We start from the raw sequence: 18,147 nt of genomic DNA on the forward strand, positions 1-18,147 counted from the left end.
ATGTATATCGTTTAACCATGCAAAGCCACATATCTTATTCATCATGTTCATATTACAAATTTGTACAAAATGTATATTGTATTAGAGTACTTAAAATTTGGTGCTTTGAGTACAATTCTCTCATACTGACCACTGGATGTTGAACATGGCACCACACTGCAAAGAACAGGGTTCCCACGGGTTCTTGAAATCCTTGAATCTGGAGGAAAAATTCAAGCCCCTGGGAAGTTTTTGAAAATATACATCCATAGATACAGGTCATTGAAAGTGCTTGGATCTATTTTATACAAGAAGTTTTCTGGAAAAAAATCCATATTATTACTTTTGTAGTGTTCTAGACTTTTAAGCACATGTGCTAAACTGTTTGCTTTAAATGCTTTTATCTTCTGTATGCGAATGTTAATTCATACCAAAATGCTTTTTGCATAGTTGTGTTTGACACATGAAAACTTCTTTGGTTTTGTATGTAACTGTTGTAGTTCCCTGAGAAGGGAACGAGATGCCGCGTCACCCTTCCCATACTTCCTGTGTCCCTGTAACGCCATCTTTGGCAATATTTCAGATAGATTTGATATACACATTCAGACGCACTTACCCCTGGAGGCGTCCCCAAAGTGTCACCGCAGTGACACAGCGCGAGTTCCCTCGAAAGGGAACTTTAACAATGTATCTTAAAAGGTAACTCAATGTAACCTTGCTCTCACTTGAAATGTGTCCTCACATTTAGTCCTTGAATTTGAGGGTATTGCACCTGCAAGTCCTTGAAAGGTCCTTGAATTTGAAGTTAACTAAGGTGTGGGAACCCTGATAGAACTCTTCACAAAGATAGCCAATTTCATAAGAAGATCAGTAACAACCTAAAACTGAGTATGTATACAGTACTAAATATATACATATCTGTACCTAATGTACTTGTTTACATTAAATTGCCCCAGTGACATTTTTTAAAAGTTGTATGCAGGTGAACGGTTTCTTCAGTCATTTCACTCTTGCACTATTTTTTTTGTGTGGGGTTAAAGATTTCAATTCTCACCAGCTGCTTGCTGAATTATTCACAAACCCTCTGCAGGTCCACGCGCATTCACTGACCTATTTGTTCTCATCATTGGCTTTCTTCCACACCTTGTTTGAGGCATTAGTAACCATATTTTTTGAGTGCGAGATGGTGGAAGTTTCTTTTTGGTTCATATTGCATGATCGTTACGGTAGTGTCCTCTGCCATTTATTATTGATTTCCCACCAGCTTAAACAAAAGGTTGAGAAAAGCACAGAAATAGAAAGCTTTAATTGAACTCTGCATTATCATTGCATTAAAGATGACAGCCTCAGGAGAATGTGGCCTGTTTCTCATTAATGCAGTATTTGCCATTTCTGCTTTCACAATTCAAAGTGAATAAATTATGAATCCTGGATTTTGTATGCATATGCAACTCGCCTGCTGCTTGTATGCTTGTTTTCTTCCAGTAGTAGCATGAGAAATGTGCCCAAGAAATCCCCCTGACCCCTCGTGCATCGCTTGGCAAGTGGTTTTCATAGAAATTTAATTGTAATTGTGTAATCTTGCAATTGCTTAGTCTCGCTCTGATTTGCATATTACACTTTTTTAGTTAATGTGCTTCTGTTTTGTTTGTGAACTCCAGTTGGAGGCAAGATAATTTGAACTTTTAGGGTTAACGGAGCCAAAATATCACAAATTAGTTTTTTATCAGTGACCTAGAACGTGCAGAATATTAAATATTTCTTATTTTCGGACCTCACTACACCGTCTTTAACGTAAGTTTATATTTGTGAGAGAAATTATGTTATTTCAGCATGCAAAAATCAATGTTGCTCACTGCTTTATCCGTCCTCTCAACATCTTTCAGCACAATGAGCCACATGATAAATCATCTCTTCCTCCCCTATTTCGGTCATAAGCGTTTAATTTTCGGGGAGAATATGATGGGTTGTGTTCTGTGTTGTACCTTTCGTTCAAATCCGCACACGTGTCCTTAGATGCCGCACGTGGGATTTCTACAAGACCAATCCTCTGTGTCGCTCCAGCTGGCTGAGGCCATCTCCTCATGCAGACAATGGCTTGTGAAGATAGAAAAGCACTTCAGCAAGTCTTTATTGGCTTTAATAGAAGTGTCTGGCAGGAATTTTTCTGTCTGAGAGATATGGGCAGAACTGCGCTATGAGGAATTTGGAAAAGAGCCTGACGTTTATGAAAAGAAACAAAACTGGCCCAAAGACAGCACTCGGCAAAGATTATTTCCAGAGAAACGCTCCATTCTATTTGGCTGGAGAGATCGCTTGGTGTTTTTGTCACGAGTTGTTTGTGTGAATTGCAGGCGAGTGTTTGTGTTTGCACATCCTCTGAACATCTTACTGTGGACATAAATGGCTAAAAACATCAATTTAATTGCAGTTCGATTCTCTGTGATAGTTTTACGAAAAAGTATTCAGGCTGTGATGGTCTCTTGGCACTTAATATCTACCTAAATAGATTTATTATGTCTAGACGCTACAAAAGTTTTGATTGTTCACACTGATAAAACAAATATTGAGTAAAAGCACAAACTCACAACAAACATACAGTTTTGCTCATAAGTTTACATACCCCTTCATAAAAGTATATAGTAGTCCACATTGTTTAAAAAGCTGTCACTGGGGCAGTAGCCTTTAAAAAGGTCCTAATGTGTACCATTATGTACAGATTTGTATACATTTGGTACCCCTGAGGTACTAGTTTGAACTCTGTAGGTCCAAAGGTTTACTTTTTAAAATGGTACTGCCTCAGTGACAGCTGGGGTACATATTTTGATCATTTTTTCTGACTGTGCACAAGCCACATTTACAAAAATAACCCATGGCATACTTTGCATAAAATGTGCTTTGCTTTCTTGATCATCAGTGAATGGTTGGACCTCTTGTTAAGTTGTGTAAAATGCGTTAAAAGATGGATCTTACCATCATAATGCCCCACAGTAAGGGGTGAAATATGCAAAAGATGCAATGGCAAATTTATTTATAGCACAATTTAAACAACACAAGTTGACCAATGTGCTTATTAAAAAAGTATTAGAAAGAAATGGCACATTCGATTGGCCAAAAGCTGTTGAAATATGTATGTGGTATGAGATTTGAGACCAATGAGACCTGACTCCCTTTGTAGTGGTCACTCCCAGCTTGTTACATATACATTTGTGCATCTGGCAGACACTTTTATCCAAAGTGAGTTTCATCATTCAAGCGTTGCACTTTTCCATATTTATACTAATAAACTGCAGCATCTGTTATATAATCTCTTCTACAGTACGGGAACATTACAAGGACACCACAGTAATACATACAGTTATATGGACTTGCAATGTTATTTAAAATGAATGTTAACAAAGTAAACAAAGTGCTGTAATTTGTGCATTGTGTCTGTCTTCATTCACATTTTTTTAACATTTGAAGCTGTTCTGGGACACTGTGGGTCTTCAGATGGAGCATTAAATTAGTCTTGGCAGGCACAGCCCTCATGGGTAAGCTAATCTGACAACAGTGATCTTCTCCACATATCCCATATCATAATCAACTTTTATGCCTTTCATGCCTGTTGATGATAGATCTCCATTGAAACTTCATGCCCTGCACTAATACTGAAATGCAGGGTGACAGTGGTTTAGATGGCTCACAAACATACTTCCTAATGCGCTTTACTGTTGTCGGGTGATTGAGTGGTCACCCTCTGATGGAGTGGGTGACGCTACATTTAGAGTAGTCAACATCCTTAAGCACATGAGACATGACTCCAGTACACACACACACACACACATAGAGGCAAAAACTGAACCACCAAGACCAATTAATCAGCCATCAAGGGGACATTATTAACATATTAATCTCTCTCACTCACTTTTCCTTGTTCTATCCCATTTGCTTTTGATGTCACGGCCGCCACAGCACTGACTTTGATCTGGTTACCCATCAGCTTGATATGCTGGGTAAAAATCAGGATGTTGTGATGTTTTGATGTTGTACATTTTGTGCAAATTTTGATGATACGAGATGGTAAGATGAAAATAATGAAACTGACTCATTTCAGAAGGTCCTTAACTACAAAAAGCCTTATAAATCGTTCAGATAATGTTTTTTTTACTTTAATCTCATAATGTCAGCAGTTCAAAACCATAAAGGTAGTTTTAGATTTTTTTACTTGTTTTTTGTATGTTTACATGACATGACAAGTTTTTTCTTCGCGCTTTTGTAATAATTCCACACAACAATGCTTAAAAAAAAGAAGTTTATATGGATTTGCAAAGACGACTTAATACGCTGTTTTAAAGGAAAACATCACCGTTTTTCAATATTTTACTATGTTCTTACCTCAAGTTAGACAAATAAATACATCCCTATGTTTTTCAATGCGTACACTTAATTTTTGAAAAGCGCACAGTGAATGTGTTAGCATTTAGCCTAGCCCCATTCATTCCTTAGGATCCAAACAGGGATGAATTTAGAAGCCACCAAACACTTTAATGTTTTCCCTATTTAAAGACTGCTACATGAGTAGTTACACGAATAAGTATGGTGACACAAAATAAAACGTGACGAACATAGTAAAATATAAAAAATGCACTGTAAAAAATCCAATTAATGAAATGTTGGACGGGCAAAAATATATAAGTTAAACCAATTTTTTTGTTTGAGCTAGTTGAGAAGACATATTATTTTAAGTCTAGATAAATCTGTGTTTAAAACATTAAATGAATGGTTATTTTCAAATCCAGTCAACATTCAGAATGGCTAGTGTTGACTGAACTAATTAAGACAAATCAGGTAAATATGGACTTATGACAGCTATTTTTCCTGACAACAAAATGCTCAAAATATTACTGTTATTTGGTCACAAAATGTAATTGTAAGAGTTGTTCAGGCGTGAATGTATGTGCTTAAAGTTTAAATATGCGATCGGTTAATAAAGATTGCTTCTATTTAAAAGTTTGCTCGGACACTTTCGGACGGAGATGAGCTCCAGAAGAGCTCCAGAAAATCACCGGCGCTTAAGTGCTCACACCCCGCCCAGCGCAGCCTCACCTCGGCAAGCACATCAGAAATCGACTACTGGCTCTGATTTCTCTGTGGCGTTTAAACGTGATTTAATTCATTTAAATTTCTCTTACTTAACAATGAAAGGGTTATGTTTTAAATCATATTTTAGGATTGCACTTAATTGATATCGCTGTTGAGTGATGTTTCATATCTTTTACATTTGTTATAACCGGACAGCATGCGAATTTGAACTTCAGAGCTGAAGGAGCGGATGGAGAAATAGTCCCAATATCATAACAATCTTAAATAAAGCTTCTAAATATACCCGTGTGTGTACCCGTGTGCGCGCCTGCGTGCGCGCGCGTTTGTGAATGTACAGTATGTGCGTGAGTTTTTAATTTAAAATCCCTTAATTCGGAAGGATCTGGATCACAGGTCATTTAACCTGAGATCAATCCGCACGCAACAGCTGGAATCACTTACTGATTCACAGGACACAAGTCATCGTCATCAGCCGTTTCCTCAAGTTCACGTCAGGTAAGTGGTTGTAAATGTTAATTTTAGACTATATTAATCGGCAAAGACGCAAATACTCAACGTTTTTGTAATGATATTTTTGTAAAGATATATTTAAAAGTGTGTTATGTTATGTGTCCGAAGTAAAGTGGAGCTATTTTAGTAAAGATAGCCTGGATATAGGTGGTTTACCGGACAGGGTTTAGAACTCGGTCTTTATTATAATTGGGACATTTTTACAAACAAACCTTATAAAATACAATACTGGCGTGCATTTTGAGACAAAACAATAGTACGTTACTCATATGTTAAGTGATGTCAGTTATTTTAGTCAGTAATAAGCCCTGTCCGAGAAAACCACCCAATAGTGTTTAATTATGTGTGATGTCTGAGGGAAATTTGGCCTAACGTTAACGTTATTTTAGGGAATAAAGTATTTCACAATCAAGCTTTATTATATTAAACATGTTATTTATGTATGTGTGTGTGTTTATATTCCTCTGTTTATCAAACCAGAGCGGTGATGATGTGGAGGCAGACCAGAGGGCTGAAGAAAGTCTCCCAAATGGCCCTGGGGATGTTTTGACTGACTTTGGAGTGCTTTTTGGACTGTTTAATGCCCTCTATTTAGATAAGACTTAATTCTGTATGATCAGTCTGTATGATAAGTGAATAAGTGAATAAAAAGCTTTTGTTTTTATGTGACTGAAGTTAATTATTTTGTTAACAACACCAGCATAAATTATTTGATAAATAATTTTAAAATGTTATAAAAAAATCCCAAATAATAAATATTAATTGAAGTAACACACAAAACATTGAGTGAATACTTAAATTTTAATTGACAGAGTATTTGCTGTAAGTTTTTTAAGATTCAACTGATTAAAACATTTTAGTTGAATGAACTATAAAGCTAATTGAGCCAACATACTTTTTTATATTTGAGTCAAGTTTGGGCCAACTAAAAAACATCAATCCAGATAACACTTTGGAGACAGAAATTGAGTGAATGTAAAATTTCTGTGGAACTAGTTACTAAAAAATAATTCATTGAGCCAACAATTTATTTTTTACAGTGTGGCGGTGTTTTCCCCTAAGTGTGCTAGGCAAGTATATGGCAACGCTATTTTGTAAAGAAATGCTACATGCATTCTTCCAAGAATACAGTCATAAATACAAACAATCAAGAAAAAATCAAAAACAGAAGTTTTGTTTAGATGGACGGTGAGGTAGGTTTATTACTATTACTACTAATGTCTACTAATTGAATATAAAGTGGCAAATATTTGTAAACTTTGTTGGATAAACTCAGTATCTTAAGCAGCACAAAAACAGTCCTGTAAGCTGTAATTGATCTTATGGTTATTATAATTTTATGTTATTATTTTATTATTGCACGCCTAGACTGAATTAACACATAACATGACATCAATATTTAAGATATCATGGTCATTTCACTGAATGTTCTTACATTAGTTTAGGTAGAAAACAGAAATCACTGGGTTTTTATCTGGGTTTTCACAGACTGTGGCACATATAAAACTGTCATTGCTCGACTGTGTATGAAAAAAATACTAATCTAAGTAAAAATGGAAAAATGTGCTTTTTATCGTGCAAATATTATGAAGCTGTCAATGGAGCTCTCTGGGATTTGAGAATGTGAACAGAGAAGAAACTTTATTAAAAATGACTGAAAATGCTAATGAAAATGTACATGTTGTTTGGTTTATCATTTGAAACATAACAGACCAGAAAAAAATATTTTCCACCTTTTGCAATTGATTTATCTATTACTGGCCTCTTTTAAAGCTCAGATGGGTCTGCCAGTTTAGTTAAATAGCCTGCAGCAAATCATAACTCTCTGTGTGTGTTTTTGCAGGATGCCAAGTTCGTAGAAGAAAGAAGGAAACAGCTGCAGTCGTACCTACGTATGGTGATGAATAAACTGATCCAGACACTGCCTGAATTCACTGCCCATCCCACCAAGGAGACCTTACTGCAGCTGCTGCCTTTCTGCCAGTGAGTTGATGCAATATACCGTATTCACATGCATTATCCATCAGTTTATACTCGGAGACAAGCAGTGCATAGTTGACACTATGATTTAATGTTTCAGTATAAGATATACAGTATGCCAAAGTAGAGTTGTTACTCAAATATGCAGAGTCAATCAAACTTAGTTTAAGATGCAGAAAGAGAAACCCAGACACTTGAATTTTTGAAATGCCAAAAGATGTACACTGCTTGTCCTTCAATTAACCTTCAATTGTGCATCCATATGGCAGGTTTATAAGGCAAAATATTCATCCAAAATGGATGCTTTTTACAGACGCACTAGTCCAAACAAACAAATGAGTCAAAAACCAACACTTCAAATCTCTTCATAACAGGAAATCTGCTTCACCTCCTGCATTTTACTGGCTAATTGTCTATTCCAGTTGGCTCTTGGATCGATCAGTTCAGATTTCCATTCACGCGGCTGCATCACATTGGTTTGTTAGTTCAGTGTCTGGCAGCGTGACCCAATTACAAACAGGAAATTAATGAAAAACCTATTTTACCCTTACACCAAATCTGATTTGATTAAAAGAGAATCGTTGGCACGTTGTGAGAAGATAATGGCTTTTTGGTTGGCCATGACTGGAAATAATGTGCGTGCCGTGGACAGATGAGTCCAGTATAGAAAAAAAGTTGGCCACAATCATTAGGCAGGCATGTTTTAGCAGATTTTGACACAAATATACTTACAATGTGCAGTTTATTGGTTAATCGCTTGCTTTTTAAACATGTGCTATCTAGGAACCGTGCTTATTTACAACATCAATGTTTGTCTGCTGGATCAATTTGCAAATGTGACAAACTGTGACGTTACTGTAAAACTGCTCTTAGATCTGAAGTGTCTGTTCCTGCCATTAAAACACATAATAAGTAATAATAAGTATGTGCCAATGAAGCTGCCTCCTGGCAAACAGACAATGGAAAGCTGTCACACAGGGGTTACAGTGATTGAACGCTGCCAGCGAGGGAATCCTTTCATGTTCAGACTGCTCAGTGTGCCGACTCTTGGCATCTCCTCGTGTCGCTGTCGGTTTCGAGTGGGGCCACAAAGGTTCTTGCGGGGAGGATTTTGTGGAACAAAAACGTTTTCGGTTTTTGAGTCTGTCTTTGAAATGGAAGACACTTCTGCTTCAAAGGGCCTGAGGACGTCTCGGCAGAGGTCACAAGGGACTGTTGAGTTATGTTCTGCCAAGTGAAAGATATAAATCCTAGTTCGCGTCTGAAACCGAAATTTGCTTCATACTAGAGATATTACCCACCTCAACCCGCAACGAGAAGCCTCCTTGGCTGAGCATGGAGGATAAGGATGCTTTCCTCCATGGATAAATAAGGAGCTGAATCTCTGTTTTTAGATGTTATATAACGTGAGGAGGCTCCTTGAGCGGCTACTCAAGTTTAGACTGCGGATCTGCCTTCTACACACACAACTGAATAGTGTTTCTTTGTGTGAATGTGTGTCTGCATGTTCTCATTTTTGGACAGATGGATGGATTTACTGGTAGGGGGCATGGCTGCACCACACTTACCTGCTTCTTCCCCGCTGCTCGGGCTTGATTGAAAGCTGCTCAGCACTTCATTCTTTCCCGTTCTCTATTACTGCCTGTCCAACCTTTTTTATTTTCTGGGTCTTCTTTTATATCTCAGTCCTGTGCCGAATCTGACAGCAGCAGCACAGCTCACATCGTGTCGTGTTGGGCTGCTGGTTGCATAACCGCACTTCAGCCTTATGTTCAAATTGAATTTCCTTTAAAACCTCCAGACCACTATTAGTTGCGTTTAATCAGTAAGGCTAGATTTGCTCGCACTGCTCTATAAATTGCCTTTACAATGATGCTGAGACACCGTTTGTTTGTTTATTTGTTTATCGTCGTTTTTGCAGATAGACGAAAACCCACTGGAGATTTTACCCCATGTTAATGCGTCCGGTGAGAGGCAGGCACATTAGGCTGCCCGAAATTCTTTGTTGTGATTCAATACTTCTAAAATGCCTGCCACTTATTTCACACAAGTGTAAAATGAAAAACAATAAACTTAAAAGAACTTTATTGTTTTTTGTGCAAGCACAAATTAAATTGCATGTGTGGGGCTCTATTTGTGCTATTTAAAATTTAAAAAGATACTATAGCCAAATAACAAAACTAAACAAGGGAAAAACATCCAGTATGCGGCAGTCCTGTGGGCGAAAATGCCTTGTTGATGCTAGAGGTCAGAGGAGAATGGGCCGACTGATTCAAGCTGATAGAAGAGCAACTTTGACTGAAATAACCACTTGTTACAACCGAGGTATGCAGCAAAGCATTTGTGAAGCCACAACACCCACAACCTTGATGCGGATGGGCTACAACAGCAGAAGACCCCACCAGGTACCACTCATCTCCACTACAAATAGGAAAAAGAGGCTAGAATTTGCACGAGCTCAAAAAAATTGGGCAGTTGAAGACTGGAAAAATGTTGCCTGGTCTGATGAGTCTCGATTTCTGTTGAGACATTCAGATGGTAGAGTCAGAATTTGGCATAAGCAGAATGAGAACATGGATCCATCATGCCTTGTTACCACTGTGCAGGCTGGTGGTGGTGGTGTAATGGTGTGGGGGTTGTTTTCTTGGCACACTTTAGGCCCCTTTGTGCCAATTGGGCATTGTTTAAATGCCACAGCCTACCTGAGCATTGTTTCTGACCATGTCCATCCCTTTATGACCACCATGTACCCATCCTCTGATGGCTACTTCCAGCAGGATAATGCACCATGTTACAAAGCTCGAATCATTTCAAATTGGTTTCTTGAACATGACAATGAGTTCACTGTATTAAAATGACCTCCACAGTCACAGATCTCAACCCAATAGAGCATCTTTCGGATGTGGTGGAACGAGAGCTTCGTGCTCTGGATGTGCATCCCACAAATCTCCATCAACTGCAAGATGTTATCCTATCAATATGGGCCAACATTTCTAAAGAATGCTTTCAAGACCTTGTTGAATAAATGCCACGTAGAATTAAGGCAGTTCTGAAGGCGACAGGGGGTCCAACATAGTACTACTATGGTGTTCCTAATAATCCTTTAGGTGAGTGTATGTGTGTGAACTGTGTATAATAATTGTATATATGTAAACATGCACACATATATGATGTAAACTTTTATTCTGCCATAGATTAATCTATATGCATCCCTTCTGGTAACAACGCAATTTTGGACTCAAATGACTCACGAGAGTCAAAGTGCAACACACCAATTGCAACCAACTCTTACTACACTAAAAACTCTTTCGTGAATTTTTCTTACAAAATCGCATCGATTATGGTAGAAGATCTATATTAACCCCTTGGAGCTGTGAAGGATTAATGCACTTTTTTTTGTTTAAAGTCAGAAGTTGTTCCTTGATCCCTGTTTTCTAGCGTTATTGAAATCATTTTTGTAAGTTGATCCAGCGTTTTCTTTTTACAGTGATTACAGGAAAATAGGTTATATAAAAATACTATGTACAAGAAGAGAATATAAACTGTATAAAAATAAACAGAATCATCTTTTAAGTAAACCATTAATGTATACGTATATTTTTAAATGTGCGAGTAAAGTGTAATGTTACGGTATGTAAACAGTGTAATGTATACATGTATGCAGTTTTGCCGTGTAAATTCAACCTGTGGTGACCCTTCCATACCTCAAGGAAGTTTGCAATGACTTTGCTTGATCTTTTGGTCACAACTCCCCATAATGTGTTTTTTTTTGGAGATATATTTGGCATTGTTTCTGCACCAACTCTCAGGCATCACTCCTGTCTGTCGCCTATCCGTGCACACTCTCCGTTCCCTTGTCATATAAAATGATTGGTAACCTAGCAGGTAACTTTCTCCAAGCGGCTCCCTGTATTGCCCTTAACACATCTTTGCAGTGTTTGTTTGCCCATGACAATATCTCACCTGCTGGAAGAATGGGTGTAAGGTCAACAACAGTGTAAAGGTAATGCGAGACAGCTCATATGTGACATACATGTTATAAAGATGGCTTCACCGGACGCACACACATTGGCGATTAGTTAGTTTGCTTGCTAAAGACAAGGGGAGACGATGAGCATGGATCACAACTGTGCGGAGACGTTTGGCAGCCAGGCATGAATTCAAGGACCTGGAGCTAACAATGTATACATTAATTTTACACAGTAACGCTATAGTGTAATTAGGTTGTAGCTGTTATTGATTCTATGTAAAAAGAAGTTGCGTTTAGTCTACAAAAGCTGTTTGTTTATGTTTTTGCTGTTTAAACCTTCTTTACTACACTCCTTTATACACACAATGGCTCCTTTATACAATGGCTTATCCAGGGTTTTTGCAGAAAATGAAAGTTTTAATTTCTTGCCAATGTCATAAAACTTTCATCTTTTGGTGCTGTCCGATGTAAACGTACCGAGTGAGCCGCAGCTGTGTGCATAGTGTCTGACCCTTACCTAACATCAGCTGGGTTTATATAAGCCTCAGGTCTCGCACACTGTGTCTCACAACCACACTCAGCCCTCAGGTGTTTTTCACTTTGTGCTAAACTTAAAAACTTATTTCAGTTCAGGTTTGTTAGCCTTGAATTACTTGCAGTGTGTTTCTGTGTACGGATTTTGGTTTGTGGAGAACTCGTTTCATTGTTTATTTACTTACTGGAGGGATATGTATTCATTGTAAATGCGAAGATCTCTGGGCTGTTGTGAAATCAGTTTTTTGCAAAGGTAGCACAAGTGAACATCTAAAATGAGGCAGGTGGAGGAAGAGAAAGAAGCCCGGGGTGTTTCATTTTTGTTTGTTTCCCAACAGGGACGCCCCAGTAGCCGGCGAGAGTGGAAACAAAACTGCCCGGTCCAAAGCATCCAGCAGATTCCCAAGGTTGGGTCGCAACTCGGGCCGAGAAGCTCGCAACCCCGAACCTCAGAGCGGAGACCTTTAACCTGATGCACAGGACGTACGCAGGAACTGCTGTGGGCTTCTAGAACTTTACAGTTTAACGTAAAATATATGAGGGAGCAAGAGGTAAGACTATTTCCCACAGTCCTCGGAAATCAAGGAGCCTCTTTTCTATTATGGATATACACACCACAACAGTTGGCGAATCAACGAGACTGCAAGAAAGCAAAATTTGGCACATGTCAGTTAAGTGGTGAAACTTTGTTACTGTTGTGCCTAGCGAGCTACAGGCAGATGTTGCTTTGGGGGAAAGCCAAGATGGATTTTTTTACTGCAGTGACATGAAAGTTTTATGAGACTGCAATGAGAATTGTGGTAAAGTTTCGTTTAGAAATAACTTGCACATCATTATGATTTCATTTACAGTATGACTTGTCTGTGATATAAGAGATTTTTTGTATTCGTTTTGTTACCATGCTTGGCTGTTGAGGCACAGTCATGCCAACCAATACTTATGAGCGCATTATAATAAATACCAAACAATCACTTTCTACCCTCCCCATAGAGAAGTTCCCAATAGTCCAAAATAATTTAGCCTTTAGATTTTTGGTGCGGTTCAAGCAGAAGTATAGTTTTTACGCATATGCGAAGGTCTGCATACAGTTCGTCTAACGCAAATCTCACTATTATAATACGAATAGTATGCGCACACTGTACATGCACCGGCAGATTTTTTAACCGCTCGTACTATGTATTCGTATGTCGCGTATGCGCGTAAAAAAAATGTAGCCCAGGAAATGCATTTCATTTTTGTCGCAATGTGTATGCGGCAAACGTCTTTGTATATGTACGAGTCAAACAACCTCTGCACGTACCTTCGCGTGCACATAAAAAAACATATGTTTTGGGCTTTACATGACAACGAAACAATGTAGTAAAAACATAAACGTTTCGCTTTTGCATTTAAAAAAAATTCACTTACACGAGACAGTGCTGTCAAAAACGTCTGCGTTTCCACGGATCTGCCAAGCGACTAAATACAGTACACTGTATTTTGTGTGCCAAGCCAGTAGTTGGTGAGGTTACTTTGTAAAGAAGAACTACGAAAGTATCAATCAACTTAGATTGTTTACTGCCTTGGACTATAAAACTGTAACATTTTGTAAACCTTGTTAGAGAAGCGTTAATAAACTCAGTTCTGTAGGCCGCCTTTTTGGTTTTGGTTATATTCATGCATGCCTATTGACTGAATTAAAGAGCACCTATTGTCCGATTCATGATTTCCTTTGATGTGTAAGTGTGTATAAGTACATGTTATCGATATGCAAAAGGTACAAACCCCAAAGTAAACAATGACGCGAGTTATCGTTTCCAAAGTAAATCTCTTTTCTTGTACTACAACAAACACACGGATTGTAGGCAACAGTTTACTTCTGATCAGATCGATAAGCCTTGTACAAAATCTGAGCGTTTCAGGAAGAAAAGATATTTGGAGCTACAAAAATGTACGGTATGTGGAAAATAATGCGTTTTTGAACCATAAACCATGCAAACACATTGTATTAAACCGAATACACAAAATAACATTGTTTTTAGCAATGAAATAGGTGCTCTTTAAAACATGCGTGCGATGTCAACAGATTAGTTATTTTCAGACAGTTGCGCTTTCAATACCCCAAAATGTTGTTATGTAAATAAGCAGCAAAACTGCACAAAGACTTTCATGTTTATGATTAAAACGTTGCAGTGTAAAAGGCCCCTTAGATGAATTTCTTTTGAAGACCAGAATGTGATGAAATGCTTGTCAAGTAGATCTGTCCTGTGTGACAGATCCAGAGTCTTTCTGTCCCTGAGAAACTATTATTTGAAATTTCCTGGGCAGCCATATTATCCTGTATGATTTCAGAGAGGACAGCGGGCACAGGCAGGGTGCTTTGCATTGTGCTGAATGAACAGGAGAGATTTTCTTAGCAGGGGAGCTTCTACTGAATGAACAAGCAAAAACATTTCGCTCCTAAACTTTAACTAGAAGCACAGTGATCATTGGCCAATATTAGGATTCAATCAATTTTAAGGTTCTTAACAAAAGACTTGCATTGTCAAATAAAAGGTCATGGAGAGGAAATGAGTAAATACTTTAAGTGAAATGTCCACTATCAAATAGAGTATGATGCTAAATTTCAAATGCACTTGTAAGTATAGAAGGCTGACACAGAGCAAAGCAATTCTGTCCTTTGCATATCTGTCTGTCTGCAACCTTTGTACTAGTAAGCAACTGTATATGATGTATGTTTTTTTTTAATCCGAGCATCTTTCTGTCCCAAGTTGGTGTTAAAGGGAACAAGATGATTCGCAGTGCCACTGCCGCCAGCCTTAGAGTAAAGAGCTTACTGAATACATGAATAAATATAAGTACAATCGCATTTGTTTTTGTGTCAAATTTGTATGGGATGCAGATATTTTATGGGGGAGGTAAATCATACGGTAAGACTTAAGGTGGTGATGTGATTGTTCTGTAAGGCATATGTCTATTTAACAGGGGTTTAATGATATACAGTACAGTGTGAGCTAAGAAATTAAAGTATTTTACAGGCTTAAAGAATAAAAAAAACATTAAAGTAACAGTTTACTCAAAAATTCATTCTGTTATATTGTTTTAGACTTTAACATACCAGCCTGATCCCACAGGAATTCATACATATTTTAGTTGGCTACTTCACATGAATTCGTATGAACTTAAAAATGCAAAAACGTATGATTATTATAAAAACAGTATTAAAACCCCACCCCTAACCCCAACGGGGTCAAGGCAAAACGTACAAAAATGTACGAATGTGGTCGTACTAATTAATACGAATTACCAGCCTCGTAAAATACGTAGGAATTGCAATTAGATATCGTTAAAAATACTGTAAGCAGAAAAAAGACATTTCTGAAAAAAGACATTCAGTAATACTTTTTATCTGCCATCTGAGCCTTGAGTGATATATAACCTCAGATCTCAGATAACTGGATAAAGAGGTAATGAAAAAAATTGAGCATGTGCAAGTTGGCTTTATTTCTCTTTATTACTGCCATTATTTAAAACTAGAGTTTTAGGTAAGTTTATTTTTCATTTGAGTTTCATTTTTCAAGAAATAACCACAATTCAATGTGCAAATACTGTAGAGTAAATATGACTATTTTGCGGCTAATAGTCAAATAATTGGGATGTTGTCGCTGTTGGCTGCAGATAATTGTAGGTAGGGGAGAGCGGGGGCGAAAGTACAATTTTTCAGAAAAACTTAATTTTTAAAGATAATGTTATAGACAAAGATAGATTTTTGCTGTGGTTAATAACTCACAAGTGTGGTCTATCAATACAATGTACAATTTTGTAAAAATGTAAAACAACTTTAAACATAAGTAGTGATTTGTTACTTTCGACCCAACCTGCAGAGACGAAAGTAACACACAGGTTAGTCAAAAGTAACACAACAAAACAAGATACATTTTTGTGTTACACATGTTCTTTTTAAATATACATGATTATGGCCTCGTTTATATTTAACTGCAAACTTATTTTGTCATTTACATTTGTAAAAAAATAATGAAATCACATTTTCATTTTAAATTTCAGTTTTGTCAAATGTTTTAAAAGGAATCAAAAGTACAAACTTAAATTGTTGAGAATAAAATATTTTTTCAACAGTTTGAATACTATGAAAATGAAATCAAATTAGAATAATATAAATTTTCAACATACAACAGTATAGCAGCGGGACAAAAGTAACAATTGTTACTTTCGCCCCGATAGGATCTCTTCACATTTAAACTCGATTTACTTTTATTTTGGAAAAACTCAGAAAAGTGAAACTTAAGGATGTGTTAGAGCACTGAATAACCTGTAGATTGATCAGTATTGTAACACATGAAACGAGAAACACAACGCGTTTAAAGAAAAAACACATTTCTGGATCTACACGCGGAAAACAATGAGTAAATAACGATATTTGTCAGGTCTGTCAGGGGTTGTGTGTTAAAGATGCCGTCATAGTCTGGGATGTACTGTAAATGTTATCAGGGCTCAGAGAAAACCGCTTTGTTACTTTTGTACTACGTTACTTTTGCCCCGGTTCTCCCCTATATGTGAGATTTACAAGCTATACATTCCTTAAAAATCATAGAGTATGTATATATATATATATAGCTTAAAAAATAGTTAGCACAACTATAACTGATACTTTTTACAAAACAAAGTTTGAACTTGAGTCTGTGCTTAAAGTGGGTTGGACAGAATTAATTGCAGCAGTTTATTACTATGGGTTAGGGGTTTAAAAACTCTTCACCCGGATAGATGTGAAATATTAATTACAGTACTGCTTTGCAAAGCATAGTCTTAGGAAAACACCTTTAAAAAGTCTTTGTGGACAGGACTAGGCAAAAGTCAGACCATTTAATAGAGGTTTGGTGAATTCTTTCAAACCTCTTCCGGGTATCATTTGTCTGCACTGAATTATTTTGATGATCCAACACAGATTCGGGTCGTGTGTCACAGGTAGATACAGGTATGCTTCTTTCTTATATATTGTGTAATATTTTGTTCAAAGTGATTTATGTGCATTCTTTGAGGTACATGTTTGATCAGTACATTATATCTGTTCTCTGGGAATCGAACGAATGACATTTCCACTGCAAATGTAATGCTCTGTAACTGCATACAAATTTTCCACAGTATTGATTACCATCCCCTATGATGTCTGTCAAATTCCACACCTGATTTGACTAATCAATATCTCATTATATCGAATAAAGTGAACAATTACACAATGGCTGAACATCCTTGCATGCATTTAAAATGGTTATCCACAAGCTTTTGGAAAACATTATACATTTTAAGCTTGTTGCAATTAAATCTATCCCAATGACCTGTTCCCAAATACCAAAACTTTACTTTTATAAATAAAATAGTACTGTATTAACTTAATATTTGACAGGTGGTGGATTAAATCCTTCCACATTTTACCCACGGGAAAAACAATCTGCGTTAACAGAATCTGATTCTGCAGACTTGGCAACACTGGTTTACATACCGCATTGGACCGCCCCAGTGTGGCAGACGGCTTGAGTATTACGGCCCATAGAAACAGCTGCTAATGACGCATCTATGTATATGTCTGTGGCTAAACAGATTTCTGGAACAAATACCTTACACTGTATATACATTGTATATGGAATCCTTATATACACTATATTGCCAAAATTTTGGGACACTGTGCAGGCCAGTCAAGTTCCTACACACCAAACTCGCTCATCCATGTCTCATTTACAAGTCGCAAGTAAACAGAATATATTCCACTTACTTGTTCTCGGTTATGTCTCTGAAATATTCAGGACAGCTCTGACCAAAAACTCAAAATGTTTGTCTAATTTTCTTCAGGGATTTCAGCAGAATGGAAATCTTAAATGAGTTAGAGACTTTGTTAGGGAATAGCTACAATATGTGACAGATTTTATGCCAATAGTCAAAAGTCTGGCTGGCGATACTGCGCCTGATTTATAGAACAGATTGCCGCTCTGAATGATTTTATTAGTGACAAAATCACAGATATTTGGTGGAAAAAACAATGTAATAAACTTTCAGTAAACATTTGGAATTTAAGCCCTAAAATCTCCCTCTTAGTG

At 37.2% G+C, this 18,147-nt stretch overlaps 1 protein-coding gene across 1 annotated transcript in view; it reads left to right on the forward strand.

Annotated features, from left to right (window-relative positions):
* snx29 (sorting nexin 29) overlaps nt 1–14,906 on the forward strand; it is a 145,430-nt gene extending 130,524 nt beyond the window's left edge. Inside the window, exons 20-21 of the mRNA XM_065242487.1 lie at nt 7,418–7,557; nt 12,397–14,906. Of these exons, the coding sequence (XP_065098559.1) occupies nt 7,418–7,557; nt 12,397–12,526 (270 nt within the window). The 3' untranslated portion in view covers nt 12,527–14,906. The remainder of the gene's footprint in view (nt 1–7,417; nt 7,558–12,396) is intronic.
* Nucleotides 14,907–18,147: the final 3,241 nt, after the last annotated feature.

This window comes from Paramisgurnus dabryanus, chromosome 1, assembly GCF_030506205.2.
Source record: "Paramisgurnus dabryanus chromosome 1, PD_genome_1.1, whole genome shotgun sequence".
Classification (NCBI taxonomy): Eukaryota; Metazoa; Chordata; class Actinopteri; order Cypriniformes; family Cobitidae; genus Paramisgurnus; species Paramisgurnus dabryanus.